The sequence below is a fragment of the Lipomyces doorenjongii genome (assembly GCF_038497915.1).
Source record: "Lipomyces doorenjongii strain NRRL Y-27504 unplaced genomic scaffold V1508scaffold_22, whole genome shotgun sequence".
NCBI lineage: Eukaryota > Fungi > Ascomycota > Lipomycetes > Lipomycetales > Lipomycetaceae > Lipomyces > Lipomyces doorenjongii.
Genome location: NW_027118089.1, coordinates 33,319 through 60,022, shown reverse-complemented (window position 1 = coordinate 60,022; position 26,704 = coordinate 33,319). Strand labels below are relative to the sequence as shown.

Here is a 26,704-nt window from a genome sequence, read left to right as displayed (position 1 = left end):
CTTACGTGATCTGCGGTTAAAACATGAGAAATTATACTTATTTATTATATTACAATCCACGACTCGCAAACTTATATGCACCGAGCACAAATATTGAAAATACTATATAATTACGAGATTCAAATCATGGAAACCCCTGATCAATAACAATGTGCAACCGCAATCAAAGAAAGCAACCAATAGACGCTATATAAAACAGTCGTGACACAAAGATACAATTAGTATACCGTAAATGTTGTAGGAAAAGCAAATGGATAGCTATTACTGATTATAGCAGCCAGAACCAATCAATATTTATGCAATTACGCAATAATACAGCACGAATTCGTCCTAAAAATTAGAATCAAAATCTCACATGCAATAGGATAATAAGAGTGTACATACTTCTTAGCTTCCTTGTAGAACATCTTGGAGGTAGTTGACAGCGCCGACGATTTGGCAACCAACGAATCCAACTCTTCGCCGCGCTGCAAAACTGACTCAATGGCTTTATGCAACACGATCTTAGTCTCATCTAGTTCCTGCTGCACGCGCATGATACTATCCGCTTGGTGTGGATTTTGATACTTCGCCAGTGAGGATTCCAGTTCAGTGAACTGAAGTTTGACGTCGCCTTGCGACCACTGTCCTCTCGGAAATTGGGTCAAAAACTGGTCCAGTAGCTTATTCAATAAACTGTATGCAACACGGATGGGGTATTCCTTGTCGGCAATGATGACACCCGCAACACCATCCGAGCGAGCATAAGTATGTGCAATGTATTCTATAAGTTGTCAGTGTCCCATATATTTTCAACAAAGCATAATAAATGTTCACCATTCTCTTCCACACTTTGCCGTTGACTGGGCGCGGTACGTTCTGCGACTGTGGTACCAAAGAATGTCAGGAACTCGCCAACACTGTCCAAACCATTAGCAGCCTACTCCCGTGACAACATGAATTCAACAACGCAGGTCGCAGCAACACAGCAATATCCCCGTAATCATTCACCCAATTATGGGACTCCTGGGCTCAATAGCACAAATGTTACAAATAGCATATGCATGTGCTGCGTGCAGCATGAGTCGACTTCTTGCTTACCTCTTCTTCTCAAAGAAACTGAAACTGCTAAGGTCCTTGGCCGCGCATAGTTCCACTGCCGGCTTCGTAGAGTTTCGGAAAATGCCAATATAGTATAACTTCATTATGTCTGGATATGTACGGGAGATGTGACGCCGGTTCTTCGAAGATACTGCCGTGTGGTAAGTCCGCCAACCGTTTCTGTTGACCTTATTGTGAGAGTCCAAACGGTTCAAACCAATATCCCGTCTTTTGGCGTCCTATAGTGCCGAAGATAGTGATCGCGCAAGGGTAGTGGATGGCAAATGATGCCGAGGCTGACAGTAATATCTTGTAGTCGTCGCCGTCGCTATCGATATTCAGTGAACTGTGGATCTCATCCAGGGCTCATGCGCAAAACTACACCACGATTGAGGTTTGTTCTACATAAGAGAGACAGATCTATGTCAGAGACAAATTTTATTTCTCTTAAGTTCTCATCGATTTTTAACTTAAAAGCCGTACATATTGACGAGCCGCTCGCCACTTCTATTATACTCAGCAGATTATTCCTTGTAACACAATAGAATTTACGTGTGCAATCACTAGATCCTTCGAGTCTCGACTCACACATGATACCTGCGATACACATCGATTCGCCACTGTAAGTCGACGTGCAAGGATATGCAACCTGTTCGTTCACACCCATTTTACCTGCGACAGTCGTTTTAGCCACAGTATAACATTGCAATATGTCCTCACTAGCAGAAGATCTTTCAGCATTCAAGAATCGACTAAAAGCTCAGCCTGTTCTTCAAAAGCGAGTAATCAGCAGTGTCAACAATGATACCTCCAGCACCAACAACTCTGATGATGAGCGAAAGAAGAAGAAACCGAAAGTTACGACTGGTATGTCGTATAAAGGGACGTAAATTGTAAATTGAAAGTGTGGTTAACTATTGTGATCAGTGTTTTCACAGCCTGCTGATACTGGTATCGGAAGCCATATTTTAACGCAGCTTCACCATGCCGTGGAATTCATAAAGGTACTATTCTCTCGCCACTTGATCAGTGCAAGGGATCAGTGCTAATCAGACTCCAGAAACAAGATAGGCCTGTTACAGTTAGTGAACTACGATCGTATTTATCGGGACAAGGTGGGCCGCAACTTCTGACGAACCTGCAACTGATCAGTCGGATTAATTACGATCCAATCAACAAGACTTACGAATATCGGCCACTACATAATATAAGGTCAGAAGAGGCTTTTCTAGCATTCCTCAGGCGACAGCCCACATTCCGTGGACTATCAGTCAAAGAACTCAAAGATGGTTGGTCAGGATGCATGGAGGCAATTGGTGAGCTTGAAAAATCTGGCGACATTTTAGTACTGAGAACAAAGAAAGAAGGGACTCCGAGACTAGTATGGGCGAATAAAGGCGGTGATATTGGCGGTGTAGATGAGGAATTTGTAACAACGTGGGACAGAATAGCGATCCCTCCGCAGTCAGAATTACCGTCGACTTTGGAAGAGGCCGGGTTGAAGCCTACGAGTGTTGATCCCTCGACAGTGAAGAAGGCGAATGCGTCAACTGAACGCAAACAAAAAAAGCCCAGAAAGGGAAAGATCACAAACACACATCTCACGGGCATTTTGAAAGATTTCAGTGGACGGAGGTAGAAATGCAATTTCGGTTGATTCACATATATTGTTCTTCATGGAATTATTATCATTACGATCTAAACATTCGTTAGAGTGTGCACTGATTTGGAGAGCAGCTGGAAGTCCGAGAATCGAGAAGCTTAGTTAAACTGTTGATCCTTGGATGACATGAATGTAATGATTGCGATGCTATAGTCTACTGCAACTAGGAAGACCTCGCGTGGTTGGATTTCTGCCTCGTTGCAGGTACTCACATGTACAAGTTAAAACAAACAAATCCACAGCTTCGCATCAAAAAAATCCCGTGGCAAACCATGCAGGCGACGGGATCATGACGAGGTAATATCCCTGCGTTGACGGGCAGGGGATATGCTTTCGCACTATTTGTCAATGTCAATTCTCTGAGGAATGACAAGATGAATTCACATGTGACATGCACCCTCGACAATAAAAGCTAATAAATATAGTACGCCGCACACTCGTTCCCTAATTCATGCGTCACCTCCGGTAATGGCCAAGTTTCTATGATGTATGAGGATGGCGCATTGAGATTAGGGCCGCCACGAACGGACTATAAAGAAGGAGGACAATAAGCGAAATCAAATGTTATGCCAACGCAATACAAGGTCACTTCATCGTCAGTGATCTACTTATCAACCGCCTTGGACACATTGAATGCCACATCAATATTTGCCCTTCCAGCATCGACGTACCAAGAGTCAGAATGCGAAAGATGAAAGAAGCGATTGTCTACGGTGAGCCTCTCCACGTCGAGATCGTCGACTCTCCTATCCCGTGAGCACTTCGTTGCCTCGTCGTGATGTATTCATGCTAACGTCGTAGAACTCCGGGTGACGATGAAGTCCTGATTAAAGTCGAAGTGTCCGGCTCGAACCCCAAAGACTGGAAAGCTCCGTTGTACAGCAACCGTCCGCATAATTCAGGCGACGACATTGCCGGGACAATTGTTGCTGTTGGCAAATCCGTTCTCGAGTTCAGGCCACGCGACCGTGTTGCTGCATTCCACAAGATAGGTGCACCGCACGGATCGTTTGCCGAATACGCGATCGCCTACGCGTACACGACATTTCATATCCCGGATTCAGTCACTTTCGAGGAAGCGGCAACTATCCCACTCACGTCCTTGACTGCTGCGTATGGATTATGGGATATACTCGGTCTTCCGACGCCGTGGCGCCCGGCTACTGATGACACGGCACTTTTGATTTACGGAGCATCGACCAGTGTCGGGTCATATGCGATAAAATTGGCGAAGTTGGCCGGTATTCGTCCGGTTATTGGTGTAGCAGGGTCCGGCGCGCATGTGGCGCTCGAAGCGGGCGCGGACTTTGTCGTGGATTACAGGAACAACGAAGATATTGCTGGCTCTATCCGGGCTCACCTCGCAGAAGGACAAAGGCTATTGTATGCTTGGGATACAGTTTCGGAACGCGGATCTTACCAACATGTGATCAAAGCCTTCGAACCAAGTCTTGGACTGCATCGTGCGATTAGAGCCGTCGAGCCAGGTCTCGAGTCCAAGCTGTGCCTGATTCATCCCGAGAGCAAATTCGACGACATTGACAGCACGAAGACGAACTTTGGCATTGCGAGAGTTACTAACGCGCATGGTGAAGACGCTGCTAGACGCGACTTTGCGTATATATTCTGCAGGCAGATTACGAAGTGGCTGCAGGAGGGTAAGTTTGCTGCGCATCGGTTTAATGTTGTGGAAGGAGGATTAGCTGGTGTCGCGAAGGGACTGAATGAGTTAAAGGATGGTAAGGTTAGTGGATCGAAAAACATCTTCAGAATAAAAGATACACCTGGGCTATGATTGAGATTTATTGAAGTATAGTATGCGATTAATTTGGATCCACTTTTGTCAGTAGTCAATAGCTGTGACTTGTCATTGCATTCTTTCGCGGCAGCGGACAAAGAGATGCCATAACGTCAATCGGGCTAGCGTAAGAAAAACGGTTTAAACTTTGTCGTGGACTATCTGAACTGAAGACTTGTGACTGGACGTAGTTTGCCTCATATACACACGAAAGGAAAGTTGAATGACCAGCTGCTAGGTAGTTTTCAGTGAATGGTTGCCAGCGACGAAGGATAAGGCCATTGCCTAGTGCACTTGTATTACGCGGCCATCAAACCCCGGATTTTGAACATTACGAACAAAATGTCGAGATCTGGTTGTCCCGCGCTGCATGCCATCTTGCAAGACCAGATGGCAAGATATCATATCTCCGCACGTTTTAATGAGTAGCGAAGACTGACTACTGATATAATTGTTCAGCTATAGATAAATATGCTATGGTTGCTTTAATTAATTTAGGATTATGGGATTATAGTTGTATAGGAGACATAATCCGATCGCTTTGCATATGTGCATACGAGACTCATGAATTATTTCCAACACACAGAACAATAAGCAGCGCCTCAGTTCGAATCATCAATATCAAACCCAGAATTTACATACATCAATCCTATTGTGTATTAGATCCTCAAAAAAAAACCATAAACATCTCGTTACTTATGCAAATTATCGACAGCAGAGTGGTGAACCACGGAGAGCACAAAAAAATTGAAGCCTAAGCGACGGCGTGGCGGGCTAGGGTAATTTGGAAGGCAGCTACAAAATACCGCACAATAATGGTTTAATGGTAATTGTGAGGTGAGAGCGAACTATACATTTTTGGTGCAACCCTGATAGATTCGGCAACGAAGTAATCGAAGGAGAGGCGAGTGTTCGAATGGATGAAGTTGGAAATGTGTGTGAACGCCGTAGCACCCATCAATATTCAGCAGGGCGGACACGCAAGAGCACTCATCATTACAATATATTATACCTACATACACTGAGACCTCAGTAATTATTCGTCCATACTCATGAAAAAGACAATTGCAGGAGATCAGGCCCAGCGAGGCAGATAGATTGTGATCTCTGCCAAAACCTGAGTACAATGCGTTCATCGAAGCGGATCGCAAATTGCTGGTTGATGTAAGCTAGAGAGCATATACGGTATGGTCAAAATCGGGAAAATTCGCACCATGGAACTATGCAGGCTATTTAACTCCTGGTTTGCACTCATTACCATGAGATGTGAATCTGTATTACGCGATTTTCTAGCTTTCGTTGTCACCTCTGTTCTTCCTGGTTTGTCCATGTATATCGACTTTGTTAATGAAGCCCCGACGTGACCGCATTGCGCATTGAATATCGAGAGCAAAGTTCATGGAAGAGCTAGGAAAGGACGAACTTGCGATACAGCAAGGGCAAGCTAAGAGTACCAGGGCCGTACCACCAAGCTTTCACGGTAGTTCCGCTAAAGATTATTAATTCGGACCCGCGGCAAAGGTAGCATGGGTTTGGCCTGCAGGGTTTGGTTCGGAGTTTGATGACTTCCTGAAGCCGAAACCCCTGCCAATCAGACGTCGATCTCATCGGCTTGCTAGGCTTGCTAGCTTTACCGATAATGTCCTCTCCAGACGCATCTTCATCAAATTTGGCAGACTGCACTTAAACCTGGGCAAGGGGTATTAGAAATCGGAGAGTGAAATGAGCTGATGCTGAGAAATCTGCAATTAACCTAGCTACGGTCTACGGAGCAGAGGGTTGGACCGGCCAACGAAGAAAACACAGATGCAACTAATCTATGTAAACTGGCTTATCCATGCTATATAGCCAAATCGGATTCACTATCAATCCTTTAGTTGAAAGCAGTACAACCACTGTGCAGTAACTCGATGAGATAGCATACTAGATGTAACACTCAAGAGGCCACAGTGACTGCTGAATGCTTGTCGGTGACGCGCACTTCTCCCAGTAATAGCTGCCCAGCGTTGGCTCCGAGTCGGAGATCCGTCAGAATTATAGCCGTCTTGCTGACTCCGACTCGGATCCCACTCAAAATTACACCCGTCGGCTTTGGCTGCTGACTCAGGATTCGCAACAGTAATTACCGTTGGACTCAGGGTTGAGAGTTTAGACTTTCCACATTAGCTTTAAGTTGCTGACCCAACTGTCTTAGCGGCACATTTGCGTCATCATCCCTTTGGCCGCCACTTCCAATAACTGTTCCAATAACTGTTCCTGCTGTCAGCGTCAGAATATGCAGGTTTGCCTTCGCAGTTCGCCGATTTGTCGTTATACGGCCAAACTCGCACTCACCATCGTTCATTAAGTCAGTGGTTGCAACTCAGTCAGCGGAAGGGAGAAAGCTCGGAATGCGACGACGTGGAGTTTAAATCATTTGACCGGACCCGCGTACATATGACACACATTCGTTGTCATTACGACAGCAAGCCCACTACTATAACAAATTTTATAATCTGTCCACTGTACCACTAATTATTATTCTCAGCTTGACATCTACAAAATAATCACTTTTCATTTGCAACTCCGAATCGGAATGAATATATGCAGGTCGTGTTGCTCGCAAGTGGAGCAAGGTTGTGAGTGAGTGACGTAAGGGGGGGGGGGGTGAACAGTAGATACCCTGACCCAATGCAACGCTCCGTTTGTGCAGCTGCTCGTGTTCTGATTCGATGGCCCATCATGAAGAGTGCAAACGAATACATGGAAATAATGCTCTATGCCTAACAGCCTGCGGATCAGTGCTACTGGCTCAGTAAGTGAGAAACTGGGAATTATTGATAATCGAAGAAGCAGTTCGCCGGACCAGTGCTTCCCTACGTCATTGCAAGTGTCATCGCCGCAATATAATTAAGGTATTTCGGTTACAACCGGAAGTGGTACGCTCTAATGTACCGTCAAACGTTTTTCACACCACCCAAACCCGACACAACTACCTCGCGACAGCTCATATTCGCCATAAATCGTAAACAGCATACTCGAGAAGGCCGGGTCGTACGGTACTTCGGAGCAGTCGGAAGCTTCGGCGTCGTCCTCTCCGCCATCGAAAACGACGTAAGCAGTGAGCTCACTTGCCGCCACGCGGCTGGTAATGCGGCGACCTTATTTCCTCCCCGCTCTCGTCATATCACAACCCTTACCCAGTAGAGATCAGGTATTCCCCTGTGCAGTGCCAAGGATTGGGGCCAGCCATAAGTCTGGCGACGGAAGTCACAAGGGGCCGTTTTTCAGTGCAATTATTATTTGCGTGGGAATAATATTTGTGGAATGCTCGCTTAAAATTTACAGCTTAACTGCCGGTTTCTGTCACACATCGCCATTAACATGTAGTTGGCCATGTTGTGACTTTATGGTTGATCTCAGGATTACGTAATCGACAACCACAAAAAACACTCCATTTAATAGTATTGTCATTGAATAGCTTTGATTTTAATGTTCATTTGAAATAGACAACCAGCAAAGCAACTTTTTGGTTTACGTGAGCTGGCGTTCGACCCGATCATCCTCACCCGGTTGACTCGGCCAGACTAAGGAACAATTAAGCCCGCCCCGCGCACACAGCGGATGTCTCCCACATGTGCTTCATATCCGGTGTGGGCCGATATCCGCATTGCATCCTCGGCTACTAATATACTCTGACTCCCATCTTTTCTCTACTTGTTTACAACTTCTCTTTAACGCCTACTTGCACTTTGCTACCCACCTTCTTTTACCTTGATCCACCATGCGAGCGGCGCTTCTTCTAGTCACTCTTGCGTCCGTCGCGCTGGCTCACGGCGACAACGAAGAAGACTCGTCTTCGACGTCCATGCCAGGTATGCAGATGCCAGCATTCAACATGACACAATTTCTCGAGGATTATGATCCGACATCTTTCCTCACTATAGAGCAAGATCGCCTGCTGCTACTGCTACACGCGTTCTTGATGTGTCTCGCCTTCGTCATCCTCCTCCCTGTGTCGCTCATGTTGTCGATTGCAAAGTCACCTCTTCACACACCAATACACGTTGGCTTCCTCTCTGTCGTGGCACTGGCTTTGGGGCCTGGCATCATCTACAAGAGTCGCGCGCCTGATCTCTACCCGAACAACGTGCACTCCAAGTCAGGCTGGATCCTGGTTGTCCTCCTCACGCTCCATTTTGTCTCTAGCATCTTCAAGACGTTGCTCAGCTGGGCGCTCGCCAAGCCTGCAGAAAATGCAAGTCCTTCGTCTCCGCAATACGCTGCCGTAGACGCGTCAGTTGTGACGCCACGCCTCTCTCATGAATCCCACGACTCTGGCAATGCCGGGTCGTACTCCGGCAGCGCAGGCAGCGCGACCCTCGATGGCTATGAGGACGACACCGAGGGGTTGTACTCGTCTGAATTCGGCTATCACTACACTGACACTGAACACGGCGCCCGCGAGTATGTCCTCGAGACAGACGACGACCTCGAGAAGTTGAGCCTTCGACATCATCCTCTTTCGGCAGAGTACAAGGTTCAGCGATACATTGCCAACAAACTTCAGCCTCTCCGTCGCGTCCTTGCGAGACTTCCTCACGGATTGTTGTCGAACTTGCATACTCTCACTTGCGTCGTTTTTGCCGTACTCGATCGTCCCATGATCATCTACGGATTCTTCCAGATCACGTCCGGTATCATCACCGCGACTTGCATTGGCCGCAGCAACAGAGTCTTCGGCATGCTGGCTCATATCATCAAAGGTTCCGTTTTCGTCTGGATCGGTATCCTCACGTTTGGTCGTCTGCTTGGTGCATTCGCGAACCTCGGCTGGGCATGGAACGTGCGACCTCCTGTGCCTCGCGCTCGTCAGAGGCTCGGTGCGCGATTCTTCCAGTGCTCGATGGAAATGGTTGAGTCAGGCTTGATTTTCTTTTACGGTATCACCAACGTGTTCATGGAGCATCTCGCCAACCAGGACGGGAAGTGGTCACACAAGGATCTTCAGCATGCTTCGATTGCCTTTATGTACATTGGAGGCGGTCTCTGCGGTATTCTTTTCGAATCCAAGACGATCCGAAGTCTATTCAATGCGCAAGTTCCAGTGCCGTCGATCCGCCGGAAGGCGACAGCCAGTCATCAGCAGGCGACCAACGCCGACCCTCGTGCGGCTGAACCCACGCAGTACGGTTTCTCATATAATCCGTTCCCGCTATTTACAATTTTCTGGACTGGTATTCTCATGTCGCAGCACCACCAGGCTACCGAGCTCTCGACACAGATTCACATGCAGTGGGGCTATCTCTTAGCAAGCGGGGCGATTTTCCGAGCAATCACATACCTCGTGATGTACCTGTCCCCGCCTATGTCATACCACCCGTCCCGGCCAATGACTGAAGCCCTAGTGAGTTTCTGTCTCATTGCTGGAGGCGTCGTGTTTATGTCTTCGAACGAGGAAACCGTGGAGTCAATTCTGTATTACGGGCTTGACGGCATGTTCACCATGAACATCACCATTGGCTGCACTGCTCTTTTCATGTCGTGGATCATGATGTTAATGGCGCTCAAGGGATGGGCTTCCAAGCGGCGATCATAATAGTTTATGAATTATTAGATTTGTTTGAATTTATCCAATGTATATATTTGGGTGGTGTGTTCTGGCTTTTAATTTGCCTAGTAATCTTTAATCTTTAATATGTAATGAAGGGTTCTGCTATATTGAAGGCTACTTTTTCGTATATTTTACATGTCATTATGATGATGTTTGCCTTCTTGTATTTTAATAATGATGGCGGTGGCTGGTGGGAGGGCCAGACAGTTAGTAGATAATGCTCATTTTGCTTCATAACCTGCCGCTGCAATTCAATTTTGGCTTGTCAATTGATGCTTTACATTACTTAAATTACATTTTGTAATTTGCTAAATTACGCCATAGGCCTCTTGCACAATACGCACTAAATCTGATTTCGCTAGCGACCCTAACCCGAAACCGATACAGGACGCTTTCTTGTAACGCAATCTGGCCAAAGTTGGTGTAAGGTTCTCATCTCTTCGAGGCCAGGTTTCGAATCCCTCGTCGGTAATCTAGATTTTAGATCCTTGAAGGATATGCGTGGTTGATTGATACTATGCTATTTCACGCACCAAATGGATGCGTTACTGCGACGGTTAGATTGTCGCCTGACTCTATAGCTGGTCGAACCTCAAGATTCTAGTCTATTAACTGTCCGAAAATGCATTTCCTGAGCAGAGTTATAAGTCTACTCTTGTTCAAACTTCCAAACTCCATCCAGCTCCCCGCTCGCAAAGCACCTAAATTCATTCTGCAGACCATTCCTATGCTCGGGCCTAAACTCCGTACGCCGGACTCCGTACGATCTATACGTCCGCAAAATCACATCGGCAACTTTCTGACCCGTACAAATCACCACTTTTCTTCGATCTTGCTCATCAGAGAGGAGCAACCGCACCGTGATGGCGGTCTTGACTTGACACTCTGCGCTCAAAAACGGCGGGTCGACAATCACGACATCGAATCGCGACTTCATATAGTTGGGAATTCTGGTCGGCGCGTTGAAATCATACTGAACGAATTGTTTGGGTCCAAACACCGCGAACCGCACGTCGTGCTCGAATAATACCGGATGAACTTTCTGCTGCACTGGTTTCGGTAGCAACGGGATAATGCGTCGAGTGAGATACTGATGTACTGTCGGCGCGGACAATATAGCAATGCTGATATCCGGTAATCGTTCGTAATTGGGATGTGGCGTAGGTGTGCTTTCGAGATCGAGCGCAACGTTGACGAGTGGATGGAGGGCAAACGCAGTTAACGTGCGCGCAGTCAAATCCGTGTACCAGAATTGCGAAAGATTCCAGTCTTCTGTGAAAACCTCCATACTTGCAAGTGGATCATCACCATCTGACTTCTCCTCCTCGACATCACCTTCGTCCGCCTGATCATCGATCGCTGTGCTGAGCGTGTCGAAGCGGGCAGCGGCGCGCTCTTGCAGCTTGTCAAAGGCGGCTAATCGGGCGGATTGTGACTGTTGGAAATCTTGTAGTAATGATAAAGTACGTTCTGAGAGTCTGCCACTGTGTTAGCATATGAATTGGTTGGCGTGGGAGGTCGAGAACTTGCCTGGGAATATCATCGTCGTCGTCGCTAGAGTCCGTTCGTGTTGGCCGTGGAGATGCCGGTGGCAAATTTTCTGACCGCTTCGGAGATGAAGCCATTGAGACTAGTGAATTGCCTTTACCGTGGAACGGTCGCACTTGTGTGTGGTTTCGCAACTGCGTTTACGAAGGCAGTCTGACTCTGAAAAATCTCCAATCCGAACCGAAACAGCACCAGCACTATATTAAGAAACAATTATTTCCAGTAAAAGGCTCCCTGCTGTGCGCTTAGAATTTAGCTACCTCAGTTGATATTTCCTAACAATGTCAACTCAGCCACGCCGTTTGACCTCCTCTGGGTTTGAAATTTCGAGGAGGTCTTACCATCATCACCTTTGCCAGAAATCTTATAAGCTTTCTCACACCTCAACGACGGCAGCGGATTAGGGTCTCCACCTGCACAAGTGCGCGAGTAGCTGTAGTTTTATGGCTTCTATGACGTGCGGATAACGGTCGTTTATGCATAATTTTCCTCATCATGGAGGGTTAATCAAATGCACAGACAGATTGCTGGACGCGGCTCACAAATAGCACCAAAGCCATATCTACCGCCGCATTCAGTGACTAATTTGGCCGGAACTTATCGAAAATGTGTCTATAAACTAATTTAGTAGACTCCGTTATATAGTGGCGATTGGAGTTCTGGAATTGTCGTTCTATGCCATCCTATTCCATAGACTACATACAACCTGGACCACGAACAACCGACTCACACGATCAGTCTTGGAAATGGATACAACCGAAGATCTGCAGTCGCAAATTGAAAGGCCTGATCCGGCAGCGATATCATCAGCATTTGCGCAATTTAAGAACTTGAAATTAGTGGCTACACGGCAGCAATTGTACTACTTTTGTATAATGTTCTTGAATCATCAAGACAAAGCTAACTCGACTTCTATGCTAGATTGAACACATTATTTGCCAATTTGTTACCTTCAGATATATGGCATCTCACTAAACTACTCGGCGAACGGCAGTTATTTGTGGATATCATATCGCTGCTGCCTTCAGAAATACTGATCATTGTCTTGTCCTACATGAGCGCTCGCGAGGTCCTCAGTTGGCAACGGGTATGCAAGCGCTGGCGCGAACGTCTCAGTAGCGAGTTTATATGCAGTCAAATCCGTCGGCTTGAATTCCGGGGTGAAATACCATCGCAGCGACCGCAGGATGAGGATAATTCCAAATTGGAGGCGTTGCGGATGTGCACGTTTAGAAGTATTGCCATGAAGCAGTCGAATCGGCTTGCTACACGGAAGGAAATCTCGGATTTGCGACCGTATATTATGGCGTACTGGGGTGGTCGGTTGGTGGTCTCTGGAGTCATGGTTGGCAGTGATTTGAAGTTCACGATTCTATATGAGCTATTTTCAGACCGTCGGTGGAAACTTCAGCAGAGCCGGGAAAGCTGGTATAATCTTACTTGTTCTGAGGATATATGTGCTGGCGTTACGTCATTGGGAAAATGTAAAGTATGGAACTTAAAAAGTCCTTCGACTTGTCAAGAAAGGCAGTTATTGTCTTCCAACACGAGAGACATGGCTTCGTCAAAGAAAGTCATTGGAGTTATCACAATGGATCAGGAAGTCATGGTGTGGGATACCGGCGCGAACGAAGAATTACGGACAGATAGTATCACAGAATTTCTAGCAGCGCATGAGCTGCAGCTGTATCGAATTGGTCTAAACGCGGAGAGAGAGCTCACAATTCTACTGGCTTCTCGATCTATCAAGAACGACGTCGACTCGTCAATTCTTGTTTTCGATTTCGATCAGAATCTCGTGTTCTCAGCACCGTTACCCTTTACAAATGACACTCGGTTGTATCGACCGTTGCAGCCAGATTATATGTACGTAACCTGCTCCGGCATTCGCACACTGACAAAGCTGAATCTGACAACGTTCGAAATGGAAAAAATAAGTGGTTTCCTGACATCAGGTGACTCACTTGTCGGCGTACCATTTCGAGACTCGATATTCATGCTAGAAGGCTCATATCTGACACGCCTTACGTTAACATCATACAGTCCTGTAGAAGGAAAATGGTCATACTACGGCATTCTCTTCTCCCTTGATCAAACTTCCAAGATGTTTGACTTGCAGGGTGACGGGCATTATATCTGTGCAAGGATGGAAAGCGGAGTCTTGGTGTTTTCTTTTAACTTGTATGACTATCAGATATCCGGAGCGAGTGATAACGGGGTTGTAGAATTTTGAAGATAGTCAGCGTTTTTGGTCTACGTACTCGGTGGAAAGTTGGATTGTGATTATGAGGTGCTACTTGGCATATATCACATTGATTTTGTTCATATATGTTATCATTAGGATTTATAGTACAATTGGTCGACCAATAGATATCGCGACGTAACATAAACGGTGCGAATTCAGCAGCTGATGTCTACCTCTTCACTTCTCTTTCGCCCTCCTCGTATTCGCAATGAATCTGATACTAAATCAGCAACAATCGTAAACGTTCACAAAGTTAATTAGACTTTGCATACCCTGTTGGTGAACGAAATCCATTCATTGACTCCAGCGATCCACGGGTTGCTGATGCCATCCGGAATAACATCATGGTTCCAGACAAACAACTCCTTGAACTCAGCTTCAGATTTCCACATATGCTCCTGCTCCTGCTCTTCGTCCTCTTCCTCATCGTCATCCTCTGAATAAAAGTATGACTTCGTCTGTGCCGGGATGTCACTTGGTGATGGTGCAATTGGTAGAATTAATCCTGTGGAATCAGAATTAACACCTCGCTCCACATAAATTGATTGTTGCACAAACAAGGAAATACCTTTATATCCTTCAGGTAACACCAGCTTTTGCCCAACAAGTTTTCGCCCTCGGAAATATGCCTCATGTAAAGAATGAGCTGAAGGCGTCGACTCATCTGGCCCATTCATTCCATATTCTTTCAACTCAGTTTCCTCAGCCGATGAATCAGTGCTTGTAATGTCTGTAAAGGACTCCGTGGTTATCCTCGTTGGGCTGGTTGTCGCGGATGATACTTTGGGTCGCGACGCGTCGGGTTTGTAAGGATGGACGTGAAAATAACGTCTCACATTCGCGGGGCCGTCATGATGGATCTTGCACGGTAGAATATGCGGTGTAACGCTCCTGATATGTTTATCACTCAATAACGGAGTATGTAGATTTAACGTTGCACATTTCTGTGTCGTCATTGTTGCTGCGTTATGGGATAGAATGTCCAAGTCGCGTCTGTCAAGACCCTGGAATGTCTCGCCTCACTAACGCGCCGCATCTCAACCTGCGATCGATCCGTGACTTAGGGGACGGACAGCGGCTCGTGGTTCTCGTGGTTCTCGTGGCTCGAGGAAACTTGGTCGACTACGACTAGAAAAGTCATTCAGTAGACCTCCGATTCTACTCTCACAAACCTCATCGCCAATTGATTTAAATACGTAAGTTAGTACATATTTGGCTACAGCGACTTAATTGAGGAATTTAATTGTTTCCAACGAGTCTTTTTCAAGGGAAGAAAGCTAACATATCTTGTAGATTTTTCAGGCTCCCTGCTTGGATTAATAGACAACATGGACAGCGTTAAGACTTACATTGATTTCTCTCAGGATTCTCTGAAATGTACCAGTCCTTTATGCAGAGCTTGAGAACCTGAATTTATATATCAGTAGGCTAACGCAACTGCTAGATTCGGCACTCTCAGTGGCATTCAACCCCATCTTCTGGAACATTGTTGCCCGTCTTGGTATGTTTCTCGCAAGTCAGTTTGAAAAAAATTATTTGATGCTGACGGCAGTTTGGACATAGAATACAACACGCACTTTCTTACTAAGCTTGCACTTGGTAAGCCGAAGTGTGGCTGCTACACTTTGGCAGTTACGATTTTCTCTCTCGGAATCATTCGCGATTTATTGTATGGCTCCGCTAGCTGTGTTCGCTTACTCGTTCCTTGATACTGACTAGAGCCAGGTACGAGAAGGCTCTCCGAGATCAGCCAACTTACGATACTCTCGATATGTTCCCCGTCAAGATCTTGGCTGCCCTCATATTCGCATATGGCAATGTTCTCGTACTCAGCAGTATGTGGGCCCTTGGCGTCACTGGGACATACCTCGGCGACTATTTCGGTATTCTCATGGACGCTCGCGTAACCGGTTTCCCGTTCAACATTACCGACAATCCAATGTACTACGGCAGCACTTTGTCCTTCTTAGGAACTGCGCTGTGGTTCGCTAAGCCGGCTGGTATTGCTATGTCCGCGTTTGTCTTGGTCATGTACATGACTGCGTTGCGGTTTGAGGAGTGAGTAATGTATAGTTTCGCGCTCTTTCGAGTAGTTTCTGATGTCTCCATAGGCCGTTCACCGCTGAGATTTACGCCAAGCGGGATAGAGAGCGCGCTGCCGGCAAGACAAAGTAAAGTCTCCGAATAAGTGTTGTAGTAAGATGAGACGATTTCACATCTTTTTCTTCAATAGACATACGTACCTGAGAGATGAGCCGATGGGAGAGGTAATGTGAGTGCATGACGAATGTTCCAGATATGCGATTGCACAAATGATATTATGGTAGAGAATGATTCATGATAAAATAATCTGAAATGATGATTTTGTGCTATTATGTGTACATACATACGAAATTGAAAACATTGTAGCTTCAGGGGCAGCTATCGCCTTTAATTTATTGTATAGCTTGTCATCGAATCAAGCGCAACCTAAGTGCAAATCGATATCGTCCGGCCCGGTTCCAATTCGCCTCCAATCAGTACCATAATGGGTCTGACAAGAAGGACTCTAATACTGGAATCACCCATACGTTCATGGCGACGTAGAATAACAGTCTCACGACTGGTCGCGTGCCTGATGTTTAGCTGCCGAAAATCGTAATGCGCACAACTCTGAAGTATAGTCCTTCATATTAATATATGAAACGTTAAGCCATATGTGTGTCGACAACACGACAGTTACGCCCTCAGACGGGCCGATTAAGTTTCTCGGCTTGGTGGACGTGACGCAATGAGCATTCGAGCATGTGCAGCGCGCGATACCACCTACAGCCTCTCATTATTTACCAAATAAAGCCGCGACTTATCTACTATCGTAGCTAACAGAAATGAGGGAGGGACGGATAAACAGATGAGGTTCTCGCAGAATTGCTGGGTCGGCTGAGCACCGAAGAAAAGGGTTAGGGCTCAGTGGCGCTCAGCCAGCCGAGAGCGCGGACCGCAGCGAGAAAAAGCTAGTAAGAGCGGGTCTCTGTGGTCGCGCGATCGACCACTTCTTCAATTTCCTTTAGTCGCACGCTTTGCAACAGGCAGGCTCTACCTCGTACTGGCCGCACACTCAGTTCTACTTGTCAGCGCCCTTTCTTCTCGCTTCAACAGCATAGACCGTCAACATGAAGGCAGACCCGACTCTTGTCCGCTCCCGGCACTCATCCCCGGCCCTGTCCGATGATCCCGTGCTTCTTGCGTCATCGAAGCCGGGTTCGCCCGTACAGCAGGATGTTATCGGCACCGGTGCAAAGGCATCACTCCTCATGAAATCGAAGCGCAGGCTGCTTTCAAATAAGGACTTGATCGCGAAGAAGTATGCTCAGCGGAAAGCGGCACTGGTACAGAAGGGTGTGCAGCTTAAGAAGCTCCAGAAGGAGATTAAGGTCAGGAACTATCTGAAGCCACAGACGAGTACCGTCACGTACGGTCGCACTCCTGACGGGACCGGTATGTGTGATTTACGCAATGGTCTTGATATTGTGTGATTATCGATCAATGCTTGCTGTTGCAGGCCATGTTCTATATGAGCAACGTTCTAAGAATAGTGCTTCTCGAAGTTGTCGAATTTCGCTGTTCACGTCCAGTTTATCTACCTGTGACAAGATATTCTTTTAGTTTGCGCGTATTTGTCTAACGTAAATGTAGTTTTCGCTGTGCCTGAGACTGAGGATATGGTTACTGCTCTGCTAGATCCTCGTAAACCCAAGTCAATTGCTGATATATTGACTCTTACTATCCTTACTTTTTATGTCGCGCTATACCTGATTCTTCCATCAAACTTTCGAAAGTGGACTTTCTTCGGAATCTATGCGATCTCTCGATTGTCTTACAATGGCGGTCTCGGTTACCTACTGTATCAACAATCGTTCCACAGGCGGCTAACGGAATGGGCTGCTAAGTCCAGGATTTTCAACAGACCTGGTCCCAATGCTTCTGTTGTCCGGCGCACAACTTATGGTATAATTAAGAGGGAGCTCTCGGCCAAGATGGGCAGCGACTATACTTTTGAGACCGTTCCTCTCGAGTATAACACTTGGTTGCTCTTCCGCCGCGTTGTTGATCTTATCCTCATGTCAGATTTCACTTCATACATACTCTTCGCTGTTGCTTGCGCGAGTATTCCTGAGAATCAGACAATGGCTCTTCATGTCGGACGATGGGCTGCCGGCATTTTTCTCTTCCTTTTTAACCTGTGGGTTAAGCTCGATGCTCATCGGGTTGTTAAGGATTATGCGTGGTACTGGGGGGATTTCTTTTTCTTGGAGGATCTGGAGCTTTGCTTCGATGGTATCTTCGAGCTCGTTCCTCATCCTATGTACTCTGTTGGATATGCTGGGTACTACGTAAGTATCTTGTCAACTAAGCTCATCTGCTTGATTGCTAATGCATAGTAGGGCATCTCTCTCATGGCTGCTAGCTACACCCTTCTGTTCGTCTCATTGGCTGCGCATGCCTGCCAGTTTGCCTTCCTATTCATTGTTGAGAATCCACGTATGTCGTACTGACATTTGCTTTTGTTCGAATGGGAAGCTAACGTTTTTGATAGACATCGCGAAGACCTACTCATCCCCACCAAAGTAGATATGACTCTTATTATAGAAAATAGGGGTCATAATATTGGCCGGAACATAAGAAGGCTGGAAGGTGTTCTAGCTTCTATGATTATTTTGTGACAACATTTACATTTTTATAAATCTCTTGAAGTTCTGTTTTGGAACGTAGATACATGGACTAAGTGGGTCGGTCGACAACATCGTTATTCCCAATTACTCGCTGTGATTTTCTTTCTCTTATCTACGCCTAAATTATTTGCTGTACCTGAGATATCGGTTTTTGATGTTCCTACTAGACAAAAAGGTTCACTTTTTATAGTTCGATTGCATGCGATGCATATAAATGGAGGATGTCCGTTCAACACTTTGGGAATATACATACTGATGGTTTAGACGGTCAATTGTGATTTCGTTTTATTGTATACAGTGTTCAATGTTCTCCATATTTATATTTTATATTAGCCTGATTCGACTCATAAGTTGCGCTCGATTTTTGCCCTTTTCTGCTTCGCTTCATGTGTGTGATGGAAGAGGTTTAATTTTTGTCAATTCCAAATTACTTGTACAGTAGTGCTCTGTTGAATGAATTGGTTACATTGAATATTTATTAAGCTCTTGCGACTTGTAGAATCTTAAATATTAACATTCAGATCCGGAACTTAAAGACATGACCGTAGATACCTCGGATGAATGCCCGAATGTGCACGAGAAAATTAGCCATAACGTTCTTCAATCGCCCAGTTTCATCTTCTTGCTTGCCTGACACGATGTTTCGTCTTGCTCTGGGAAACCTTGAATCAAAACTGCATTGACCAATTTTCGTATTTCCTTAGCGCTGTCGCATGCGGTTTTGAGCACTCGAATCAAGCAGGCACCCTCTATAGAATATGACGCCTCGGCGACAGGTCGGTTTGGAGATTCATCGTCGATCCAGAATCCTGATATCTCGTCTCTGCTCGCCATGTAACTTACAACTCCTCGTCCTATATCGTGACGCTTAGAAGCGCATAGCACTTCATCTATATTCAACTTGCTTGCATCCTCTTTGAAAGTCTCATCGATGCCATGTTCGTCTAGATCTATCTCTATATCTTCCTCGGTTCCCATCGGGAACTTGACCGCGCAAGCCGTGACAACATCCACAACTTCAATACCGGCATCCACCACTGCAACACTGGCTGCGGTGACGCAGCACGCTGCAATCTGCTTAACGAGTCCCTTCCACACTGGCGGTCCCGAGATCACTACAACCGAGACACTGATGCCTGACTTTGGATACTGTCCCAGCCTTATTGACGGTATCAACGAGGCATATATGAAGTCTGCCAATGTCCGCTCAAGACCAGTTGTAAATCCACCACCCTGTGGAATGCCTAGTACGTGCGCGTCAGATGAAAACGGGAGAAACTTGACGTCGACCGATAATTTTGCAGTCGGAGAGAACGATCCTTTTTGTGACCGTGGACCATTCACGAGGGCGAGAATTTTGTTCTGCTGATGTTCAACATAGGCTGACCCCGATGCATCAGGTAGCACTGATGTCTTCAAATAAATTTTGTGTGCAGAGTCGAGCTTTGAGACGGACTTAGTAGTTGCTTGAAGAGATGACTTCGGTGTGTCGTCCACGTAAGTAAGTGGTCGCGCGAAAGGAGGCACGAGTATCCGTCGTCGATCTGAAAGATACATCTATTCTGAATATTTAATTGTCTAATACTTGGCGCAAAAGTCAACGAATCTCACTGAAATCTGCGAGTCAAGCAATATTGATTGATCTGGGTCGATCATGAAGTTTTGGTGAACGTCGAATGACCGCCGCATCAAACTAATGAACTGCAACCGGAGGTGGGAACGTGCAATTGCAAACCGGCTTTCGCACAAAAGTCGTAGGCCTGGGGTGACGTGCGGCTACGACGTGCCCTTCTTCCTGCTTCTTCGCGGTTAGGGAATTTGATTTCTCATCAAAGGCCGGTCAACTAAATCGAGCCGAGCCTGATACTTTCGTTCATTGATTTCCCTTGCCTCATTGCCACGGTTGATTTGCAAATTGGAGCTTATAAATTGGCCATCCACTTAGTTGCAGTCTCTCGTCTATTTCCAGTGCATCGATTGCTCGAGGACATATATAGATTAGATTTGTCCACGATTGTCCCCTGCTTTATACGTTATTATAAGTAGCGTCCTTACTATCGCAAGGACTAAGTTTCAGCATTTATCAATTTCTTTGAGTGAACACCATTCATCGTAATGGCAGTAAGTTATTCATCACGTATTAAGTGAATGGATGGGATGACATAGAGGTCACTGTGGGCATGGTGTCTAATATGGTCATTGGTGGGGCAGCGTTGCTAATTGAGTTACATTTACAGGACGCAAATAGCATGCAAATTGATAACGCCGAGGATGGTCCTGTCATTGACGAGGGATTGTATTCGCGCCAGCTGTAAGTTGTCGTTAGTTTCTCGGGTTGCTGTGGAGATCGCGCTAACGCGACTATGGCAGATACGTCCTTGGTGAGGAGGCCATGAAGCGGTTGAACACATCGAACATTCTTATTGTTGGACTTAAAGGTCTTGGTGTCGAAATCGGTGAGTAAATGCTCGTCTACATGATCGAATAGGGCTAACCTTAGATTAGCCAAGAATGTCACTCTCGCCGGTGTCAAGAGTATCACCTTATGGGATCCTGCGCCGACGAAGATCGAGGACCTGTCATCGCAGTTCTTTCTGCGTGAGGAAGATATTGGTGTATCTAGAGCTGTTGCTACCGCCCCACGACTTGCAGAGCTGAATCAGTATGTGAAAGTGTCTGTTCTTGAGAGTCCTCTCGATGCGCCTACCATCAGCCAGTTCCAGGTTGTCGTCCTGACTGAAACTTCTCTTGAGACTCAGATGCAGATCAACGAATTCACTCACAAGTATAATATTTCTTTCATTTCTGCTGATGTTCGCGGATTGTTTGGTGTCATTTTCAACGACTTTGGGACAAACTTCCAGATTACAGATGCTACCGGCAACGAGCCCGTCCACGGAATTGTTTCAGACATCGATGAAGATGGTAATGTGTCTGTGCTGGACGATAGCCGTCATGGTCTAGAGGACGGTGACTATGTGAAGTTTGCCGAAGTTGAGGGAATTCCATCATTAAACGATGGTCAGCCACGGAAGGTCAAAGTCCTTGGCCCGTATGCATTCAACGTTGGCTCGCTCAGTGGTCTCGGTACATACGTAAAAGGCGGCTTGTTCACTCAAGTTCAAGTGCCCTTCACAATAGACTTTGAGCCACTGTCGAAGCAGTTAGAAAAACCAGAGTATTTGATTTCCGATTTCGCCAAGATGGAGCGGCCAGCTCAGCTTCATATTGGATTCCAAGCCTTGCAGGGATTTGCCAACAAGCACGAAGGCCAGCTTCCAAGACCTTATAACGATGAGGACGCCAACGAATTGCTGCATCTTGCTCGCACATTGTCGAAGCAGAATCCTTCGATTTTAGACGGTGCTGAATTGGATGAGAACTTGCTGAAGGAGCTGGCTTACCAAGCCCGAGGCGATCTCCCACCCATGACGGCTGTCTTCGGCGGTATTGTTGCACAAGAAGTGTTGAAGGCGTCGTCCGGAAAGTTCGGTCCGATTAAGCAGTATTTCTATTATGATTCATTGGAATCGCTACCTGAGAATTTCCCAAGAACTGTTGAGAACACCGCCCCGACTGGGTCACGATACGATAACCAAATTGCCGTTTTCGGCAAGGACTTTCATGAGCAAATTTGCAACATACGGGAGTTCTTGGTTGGATCAGGTGCAATCGGGTGTGAGATGCTGAAGAATTGGGCTCTGATGGGACTAGGTACTGGTCCGCGAGGCAAGATCGTTGTTACTGATATGGATTCTATTGAAAAGTCAAACTTGAACCGGCAATTCCTTTTCCGACCTCATGATGTTGGCAAGCAAAAGTCAGAGGTTGCCGCTAGGGCTGTTGTTGCTATGAACCCCGAACTTGCTGGCCACATTGAGTCAAAGCAGGAAAAGGTTGGTACAGACACTGAGAATGTTTTTGATGACGATTTCTGGAATGGGTTGGACGGCGTTACCAATGCTCTCGATAATGTTGATGCGCGAACTTATATGGACCGACGATGCGTGTTCTACCGAAAACCACTACTGGAGAGTGGTACCCTAGGAACGAAGGGCAATACTCAGGTCGTATACCCAGGTCTTACTGAGAGTTACTCGTCTAGTCAGGATCCACCAGAAAAGAGTATTCCTCTTTGCACTCTCCGAAGCTTCCCAAATCAGATTGAACACACCATCGCTGTATGTTTTCTAAATTTTTTATGCCTTCGTGTGCTAATGAGTTGTAGTGGGCCAAGAACTTGTTTCAGGAGTACTTCGTTCTTCCGGCAGAGAATGTCAACCTGTATTTATCGCACCCTGACTTTGTTGAGAGCACACTGAAGCAGAGCGGTGACCAGAAGACCATCCTGGAGACTCTTCAGTCTTATCTTGTTACTTCCAAGCCACTCACTTTCGACGAGTGCATTATCTGGGCGCGATTGGAGTTTGAGAAGAAATACAACAATGAGATTGCGCAGCTTTTGTACAATTTCCCTAAGGATGCTGTCACGTCGTCGGGATCGCCATTCTGGTCCGGTCCGAAGCGTGCGCCTAACCCGTTGGTGTTCGACCCTAGCAACGACACACACATGAACTTTATTGTTGCCGGTGCTAATCTTCATGCTTTCAACTATGGTCTGAAGGGATGCACTGATCTGACCGTGTTTAATAAGATCCTGGATAATATCATGGTTCCAGAGTTCTCGCCGAGATCCGGTATCAGGATCCAGGTGAACGAGAATGAGCCAGTCGAGGGGGACTCGACTAGTCTGGAGGATGACGAGCTCAAGAAGCTTGCCGAGAGCTTGCCGCCGCCGTCTTCCCTTGCAGGCTACAGACTTGTTCCCGTCGAGTTTGAAAAGGACGATGATAGCAACCATCACATTGACTTCATAACCGCGGCTTCGAATTTGCGGGCGCTGAATTACGCCATTGAACCCGCCGACCGGCTCCGCACAAAGCTGATTGCTGGTCGGATTATCCCTGCCATTGCGACAACTACAGCCTTGGTTACTGGTCTTGTGAATTTAGAACTGTATAAGGTCGCCGACGGCAAGAACAAACTCGAGTCGTATAAGAACGGATTCGTGAACTTGTCGCTCCCATTCTTCGGCTTTTCCGAGCCGATCGCGTCTCCGAAGTTGAAGTACAATGGCAAAGAAGTCGATAAGATCTGGGACAGGTTTGATTTGGACAAGGACATCACTTTGAAGGCGCTGATTGACTACTTCAAGGAGAAGGAAGGCCTCACGATCACCATGTTGTCGTACGGCGTTAGTCTACTCTACGCTTCGTTCTTCCCGGCAAAGAAGTTGCAGGATAAATATAATCTGCCGCTCACGAAACTCATTGAGTCTGTGTCTAAGAAACCGGTGCCTGAGCACGCGAAGACTTTGATTTTCGAGATCTGTGCGGACGATTTGGATGATGAGGATGTTGAGGTTCCATATATTTCGTTGAAGTTGAGGTGACCCACAGGATGGATGGTAGGGCCGCTAGTACGATATTTTGAAAGGAAAGGAAATGTTCATCTATTAGTAGGAGGTTATAAAGTGTTACAAAGACATTGTTGTTAGCGAGTCATTGTGATTATAAACGGTATATGTGACTGTCAATTGAAATATAGTTTATGAAATTATTGTAGTGCAGAGTCGAAATATTTATTTGACTTCCATCACTTCAGAGTGACAATAATACAAGCGGCACTAACCGACTAAAAATAACTGGTATACAATATGAAAGGCGACTCCCAAGAGCAAAACAAGGCACAAGCAAGGAAGACCAAACACTAATATCAAGAACACATCAAAATGCTAACGCCCATGAACTCCATAATGGACATTGTGAAAATAATAAAAACAAGGAATTATGTAAATAATGACATGAAACATGGATTACCAAGCAAACCGGAGCTGTGCTGGCGTAAAAACAGGAGGTTTCCATTGTAATTTCTGCGGATCCAATTTTCTGCGTCGCCGTTTCCTTAGTTTTTCGCGATACTCTAGTACGCCGTTGGTTAGACAGATGATATGCTGCCCCCTGTAATATTTGAGCATGTTTAGCGTTTGGAGAGTGTGCAGAACGTCTTGAGTCGTCATTGACGTCGCTGTCGCGATTTCTTCGATCGTGGTTTCTTTAACGTCGCGATCTTCGTCTGCTAGTAACTCGATGATTGTATCGGACCAGTATGCACGGTACGATAGTAGACCTAAATCTGACAATGGTTTCTCTGGAGAACCAAGTTTTCCTTCCTTCTTCGAGAGTTCGTATGAGAAATCAATAAGAAGCTTTCCATAGCCGAGCCGCTGGTATTGTGGAAGTGTTAAGATGCACGCGACGTTGTATTGCTCAGCTGACTCCTTCTCTTTTGAAAAGTATCCGACTAAATGGTGTCCAAGTTCATCACGTCTGGTCATGCAGTAAAACAAGAACGGATCAACGTCGTAGTAAAGCGTCTTGTGATCCAAAAAGAGCTTTGAAAGCAAGCACAAATTGCGGCACCATGTACGTTGCCGTCTACCGTCTATTTCAAAAAACGACACGTTCTCATCACGATATATCTCATTACCCGGAGGATGCTGTAGCTGGCACTTGACGCGGTGTCGCTGGAATTGCTTAATGGATCCGTAATATGAGAGACAGAACTCGCAGATGTACACGCAATCATCTTCTGTTAATTCAATTGGATACGGACTGAAATACCATGGCTCGATTTCGTGCTGGCCAAACTGGATCTTCATGAAATTGCGAACGCGAGCAACTTCATGGGCATTCTGCGTCATCGACCCCGAAGTACGCAACTTTTCAATCTCCTCCTCGCGAGAGTAATTTTCCGGCTGCAGTCCGTCGGTTGTCTCGGGCTGCGTGTCGTCCAAGTCCATCAAGTCGGTGTCCTTGGCGTCAACATCCTCTGATGGCGTCGAGGTCATAGGAGTGGCATTGTTTGTAGTGCCGGGAGTGAGTCCGTCCAGGAATGGCTCGGCATCATCCTTAACAAGACCCGCTTCAATATTTTCTTTTCCACGTGCTCGAGCCAACTGGGCTGCTTTCGCGATCTTGGCCGGCACACGAGATCTCTTGTTTTTCCGATCACGCGCGAGTGGTGTGTCTTGCGAGTTCTTCGAGTTCTTGGACGCCGCTGACGCGGGTGCCTTCTTAGGCTTTTCAGGTCGCGGCCATTCTACAGGTCGACTGAGATCGAGTCGCGGGGCAGTCACCCATTCGTCGAGACGCTGTCAAATGTTAGTATAATGAAGAATTATCTTGCGTCGGAGCTTAAGTGAGCGATGAGTCCCTCCACACAGCCAGAACTCGATCACAACCCATTGCAGCGCTGTCAATTTCGTTGCTGCGAAATAGGTCCCCGGACATCGATCGTATAGCCGCGGATCGCCGGGTAACAGGCGCCAGATCCAGCCGTTGATATCCGGGTAAATGCATAACCGCCACGGAATTGTCACGGAAGCGGTGGCAAAGACTCTCTTGACGACGGCCAGAGCAGGTAAAAAATCGCAAAAATTCAGAAAAAAATACCTTATTGAAGTCCTGGTAGTGGACATAAAAAACAGGCTCTCCTTTCTTTGTATGGATGGAGAGGAGCTCGGCGACGCGATAGTCGTGGTCTTTGGAGACCAACACCTTGCAGCCGACGCGGAGCTGGGCGAGGGTGGCGATCGACAGCAGCGGCGGCGATTGGGAGCCGCTCGGGACGCTCGGAGCAGCAGAGAGCGAGCCGGATGGTGGGTTTTGGTCCATGACAGACAGCGGCGGCGGCTGAGGAGTCGCCTGGATGGATGGCGAGGCCTGGGACGACATGGTTGCGTCCTCTCCGGCCAGTTGCGAGCTGCTTCCTGGTGATGCTGGGGACCTCATCACGACAATTAATGTGAGCTGCGCCTTGATATCGTTGAAGCGGTTGATCTAACGCCACAACGTGATTGGTCTGTGGCCGCGTAACTGGGGCATCTTATGCACATTTGTGCCATAGCACGCTCGTTTACCATTTGGCTCGTATTCGCATTCACTTCCGACTTCCCCAGATTCTCCTGGTACGCACATTACCTCAACTAATCTGCAGTAGAGAA

At 46.6% G+C, this 26,704-nt stretch overlaps 12 protein-coding genes across 12 annotated transcripts; 7 read left to right on the top strand and 5 right to left on the bottom strand.

Annotated features, from left to right (window-relative positions):
- Nucleotides 1–22: 22 nt before the first annotated feature.
- On the bottom strand, nucleotides 23–1,581 carry V1508DRAFT_416784 (Longin-like domain-containing protein). Its single transcript, XM_066940256.1, has 4 exons — nucleotides 1,081–1,581; nucleotides 817–899; nucleotides 385–763; nucleotides 23–330 (listed from the first exon to the last, which is right to left on the bottom strand). The coding sequence occupies exons 1-4, from the start codon at nucleotides 1,182–1,184 to the stop codon at nucleotides 303–305; spliced, it is 594 nt and encodes a 197-aa protein (XP_066796005.1). The 5' UTR covers nucleotides 1,185–1,581; the 3' UTR covers nucleotides 23–302.
- On the top strand, nucleotides 1,553–3,048 carry V1508DRAFT_115491 (TFIIE beta subunit core domain-containing protein). Its single transcript, XM_066935889.1, has 4 exons — nucleotides 1,553–1,702; nucleotides 1,762–1,947; nucleotides 2,008–2,084; nucleotides 2,141–3,048. The coding sequence occupies exons 2-4, from the start codon at nucleotides 1,791–1,793 to the stop codon at nucleotides 2,717–2,719; spliced, it is 813 nt and encodes a 270-aa protein (XP_066796004.1). The 5' UTR covers nucleotides 1,553–1,702; nucleotides 1,762–1,790; the 3' UTR covers nucleotides 2,720–3,048.
- Nucleotides 3,049–3,425: 377 nt separating this feature from the next.
- V1508DRAFT_397272 (chaperonin 10-like protein) lies at nucleotides 3,426–4,538 on the top strand (the record flags this gene model as incomplete). Its single annotated transcript, XM_066938143.1, has 2 exons — nucleotides 3,426–3,496; nucleotides 3,545–4,538. The coding sequence occupies 2 exons, from the start codon at nucleotides 3,426–3,428 to the stop codon at nucleotides 4,536–4,538; spliced, it is 1,065 nt and encodes a 354-aa protein (XP_066796003.1).
- A 3,642-nt stretch (nucleotides 4,539–8,180) lies between these two features.
- Nucleotides 8,181–10,396, top strand: V1508DRAFT_416771 (uncharacterized protein). The gene has a single exon (XM_066940255.1). It carries the CDS (start codon nucleotides 8,305–8,307, stop codon nucleotides 10,117–10,119), a length of 1,815 nt encoding a protein of 604 aa, XP_066796002.1. The 5' UTR covers nucleotides 8,181–8,304; the 3' UTR covers nucleotides 10,120–10,396.
- Nucleotides 10,397–10,408: 12 nt separating this feature from the next.
- Nucleotides 10,409–12,172, bottom strand: V1508DRAFT_416770 (putative N6-adenine methyltransferase-domain-containing protein). Its single transcript, XM_066940254.1, has 2 exons — nucleotides 11,665–12,172; nucleotides 10,409–11,612 (listed from the first exon to the last, which is right to left on the bottom strand). The coding sequence occupies exons 1-2, from the start codon at nucleotides 11,757–11,759 to the stop codon at nucleotides 10,784–10,786; spliced, it is 924 nt and encodes a 307-aa protein (XP_066796001.1). The 5' UTR covers nucleotides 11,760–12,172; the 3' UTR covers nucleotides 10,409–10,783.
- V1508DRAFT_370136 (uncharacterized protein) lies at nucleotides 12,070–14,092 on the top strand. Its single transcript, XM_066937460.1, has 2 exons — nucleotides 12,070–12,541; nucleotides 12,604–14,092. Exons 1-2 carry the CDS (start codon nucleotides 12,429–12,431, stop codon nucleotides 13,913–13,915), a joined length of 1,425 nt encoding a protein of 474 aa, XP_066796000.1. The 5' UTR covers nucleotides 12,070–12,428; the 3' UTR covers nucleotides 13,916–14,092.
- Nucleotides 13,994–14,965, bottom strand: V1508DRAFT_385898 (ribonuclease H2, subunit C). Its single transcript, XM_066937809.1, has 3 exons — nucleotides 14,496–14,965; nucleotides 14,200–14,432; nucleotides 13,994–14,141 (listed from the first exon to the last, which is right to left on the bottom strand). The coding sequence occupies exons 1-3, from the start codon at nucleotides 14,881–14,883 to the stop codon at nucleotides 14,097–14,099; spliced, it is 666 nt and encodes a 221-aa protein (XP_066795999.1). The 5' UTR covers nucleotides 14,884–14,965; the 3' UTR covers nucleotides 13,994–14,096.
- Nucleotides 14,842–16,361, top strand: V1508DRAFT_416763 (phospholipid methyltransferase-domain-containing protein). Its single transcript, XM_066940253.1, has 6 exons — nucleotides 14,842–15,123; nucleotides 15,221–15,304; nucleotides 15,372–15,428; nucleotides 15,491–15,596; nucleotides 15,653–15,985; nucleotides 16,039–16,361. The coding sequence occupies exons 2-6, from the start codon at nucleotides 15,256–15,258 to the stop codon at nucleotides 16,100–16,102; spliced, it is 609 nt and encodes a 202-aa protein (XP_066795998.1). The 5' UTR covers nucleotides 14,842–15,123; nucleotides 15,221–15,255; the 3' UTR covers nucleotides 16,103–16,361.
- A 1,174-nt stretch (nucleotides 16,362–17,535) lies between these two features.
- On the top strand, nucleotides 17,536–18,626 carry V1508DRAFT_115146 (phospholipid methyltransferase-domain-containing protein). Its single transcript, XM_066935888.1, has 3 exons — nucleotides 17,536–18,300; nucleotides 18,352–18,448; nucleotides 18,504–18,626. The coding sequence occupies exons 1-3, from the start codon at nucleotides 17,629–17,631 to the stop codon at nucleotides 18,536–18,538; spliced, it is 804 nt and encodes a 267-aa protein (XP_066795997.1). The 5' UTR covers nucleotides 17,536–17,628; the 3' UTR covers nucleotides 18,539–18,626.
- A 417-nt stretch (nucleotides 18,627–19,043) lies between these two features.
- Nucleotides 19,044–20,349, bottom strand: V1508DRAFT_416757 (3' exoribonuclease family, domain 1-domain-containing protein). Its single transcript, XM_066940252.1, has one exon. The coding sequence runs from the start codon at nucleotides 20,194–20,196 to the stop codon at nucleotides 19,240–19,242; it is 957 nt and encodes a 318-aa protein (XP_066795996.1). The 5' UTR covers nucleotides 20,197–20,349; the 3' UTR covers nucleotides 19,044–19,239.
- Nucleotides 20,350–20,478: 129 nt separating this feature from the next.
- Nucleotides 20,479–24,274, top strand: V1508DRAFT_416756 (uncharacterized protein; the record flags this gene model as incomplete). Its single annotated transcript, XM_066940251.1, has 5 exons — nucleotides 20,479–20,760; nucleotides 20,877–20,950; nucleotides 21,010–21,095; nucleotides 21,145–22,820; nucleotides 22,868–24,274. Coding segments are annotated over exons 1-5 (3,061 nt in total), but the record flags the coding sequence as incomplete, so codon positions are not given.
- On the bottom strand, nucleotides 24,217–26,511 carry V1508DRAFT_416753 (acyl-CoA N-acyltransferase). The gene is made up of 2 exons (XM_066940250.1): nucleotides 26,154–26,511; nucleotides 24,217–25,852 (listed from the first exon to the last, which is right to left on the bottom strand). Exons 1-2 carry the CDS (start codon nucleotides 26,490–26,492, stop codon nucleotides 24,515–24,517), a joined length of 1,677 nt encoding a protein of 558 aa, XP_066795994.1. The 5' UTR covers nucleotides 26,493–26,511; the 3' UTR covers nucleotides 24,217–24,514.
- Between the last annotated feature and the right edge of the window lie 193 nt (nucleotides 26,512–26,704).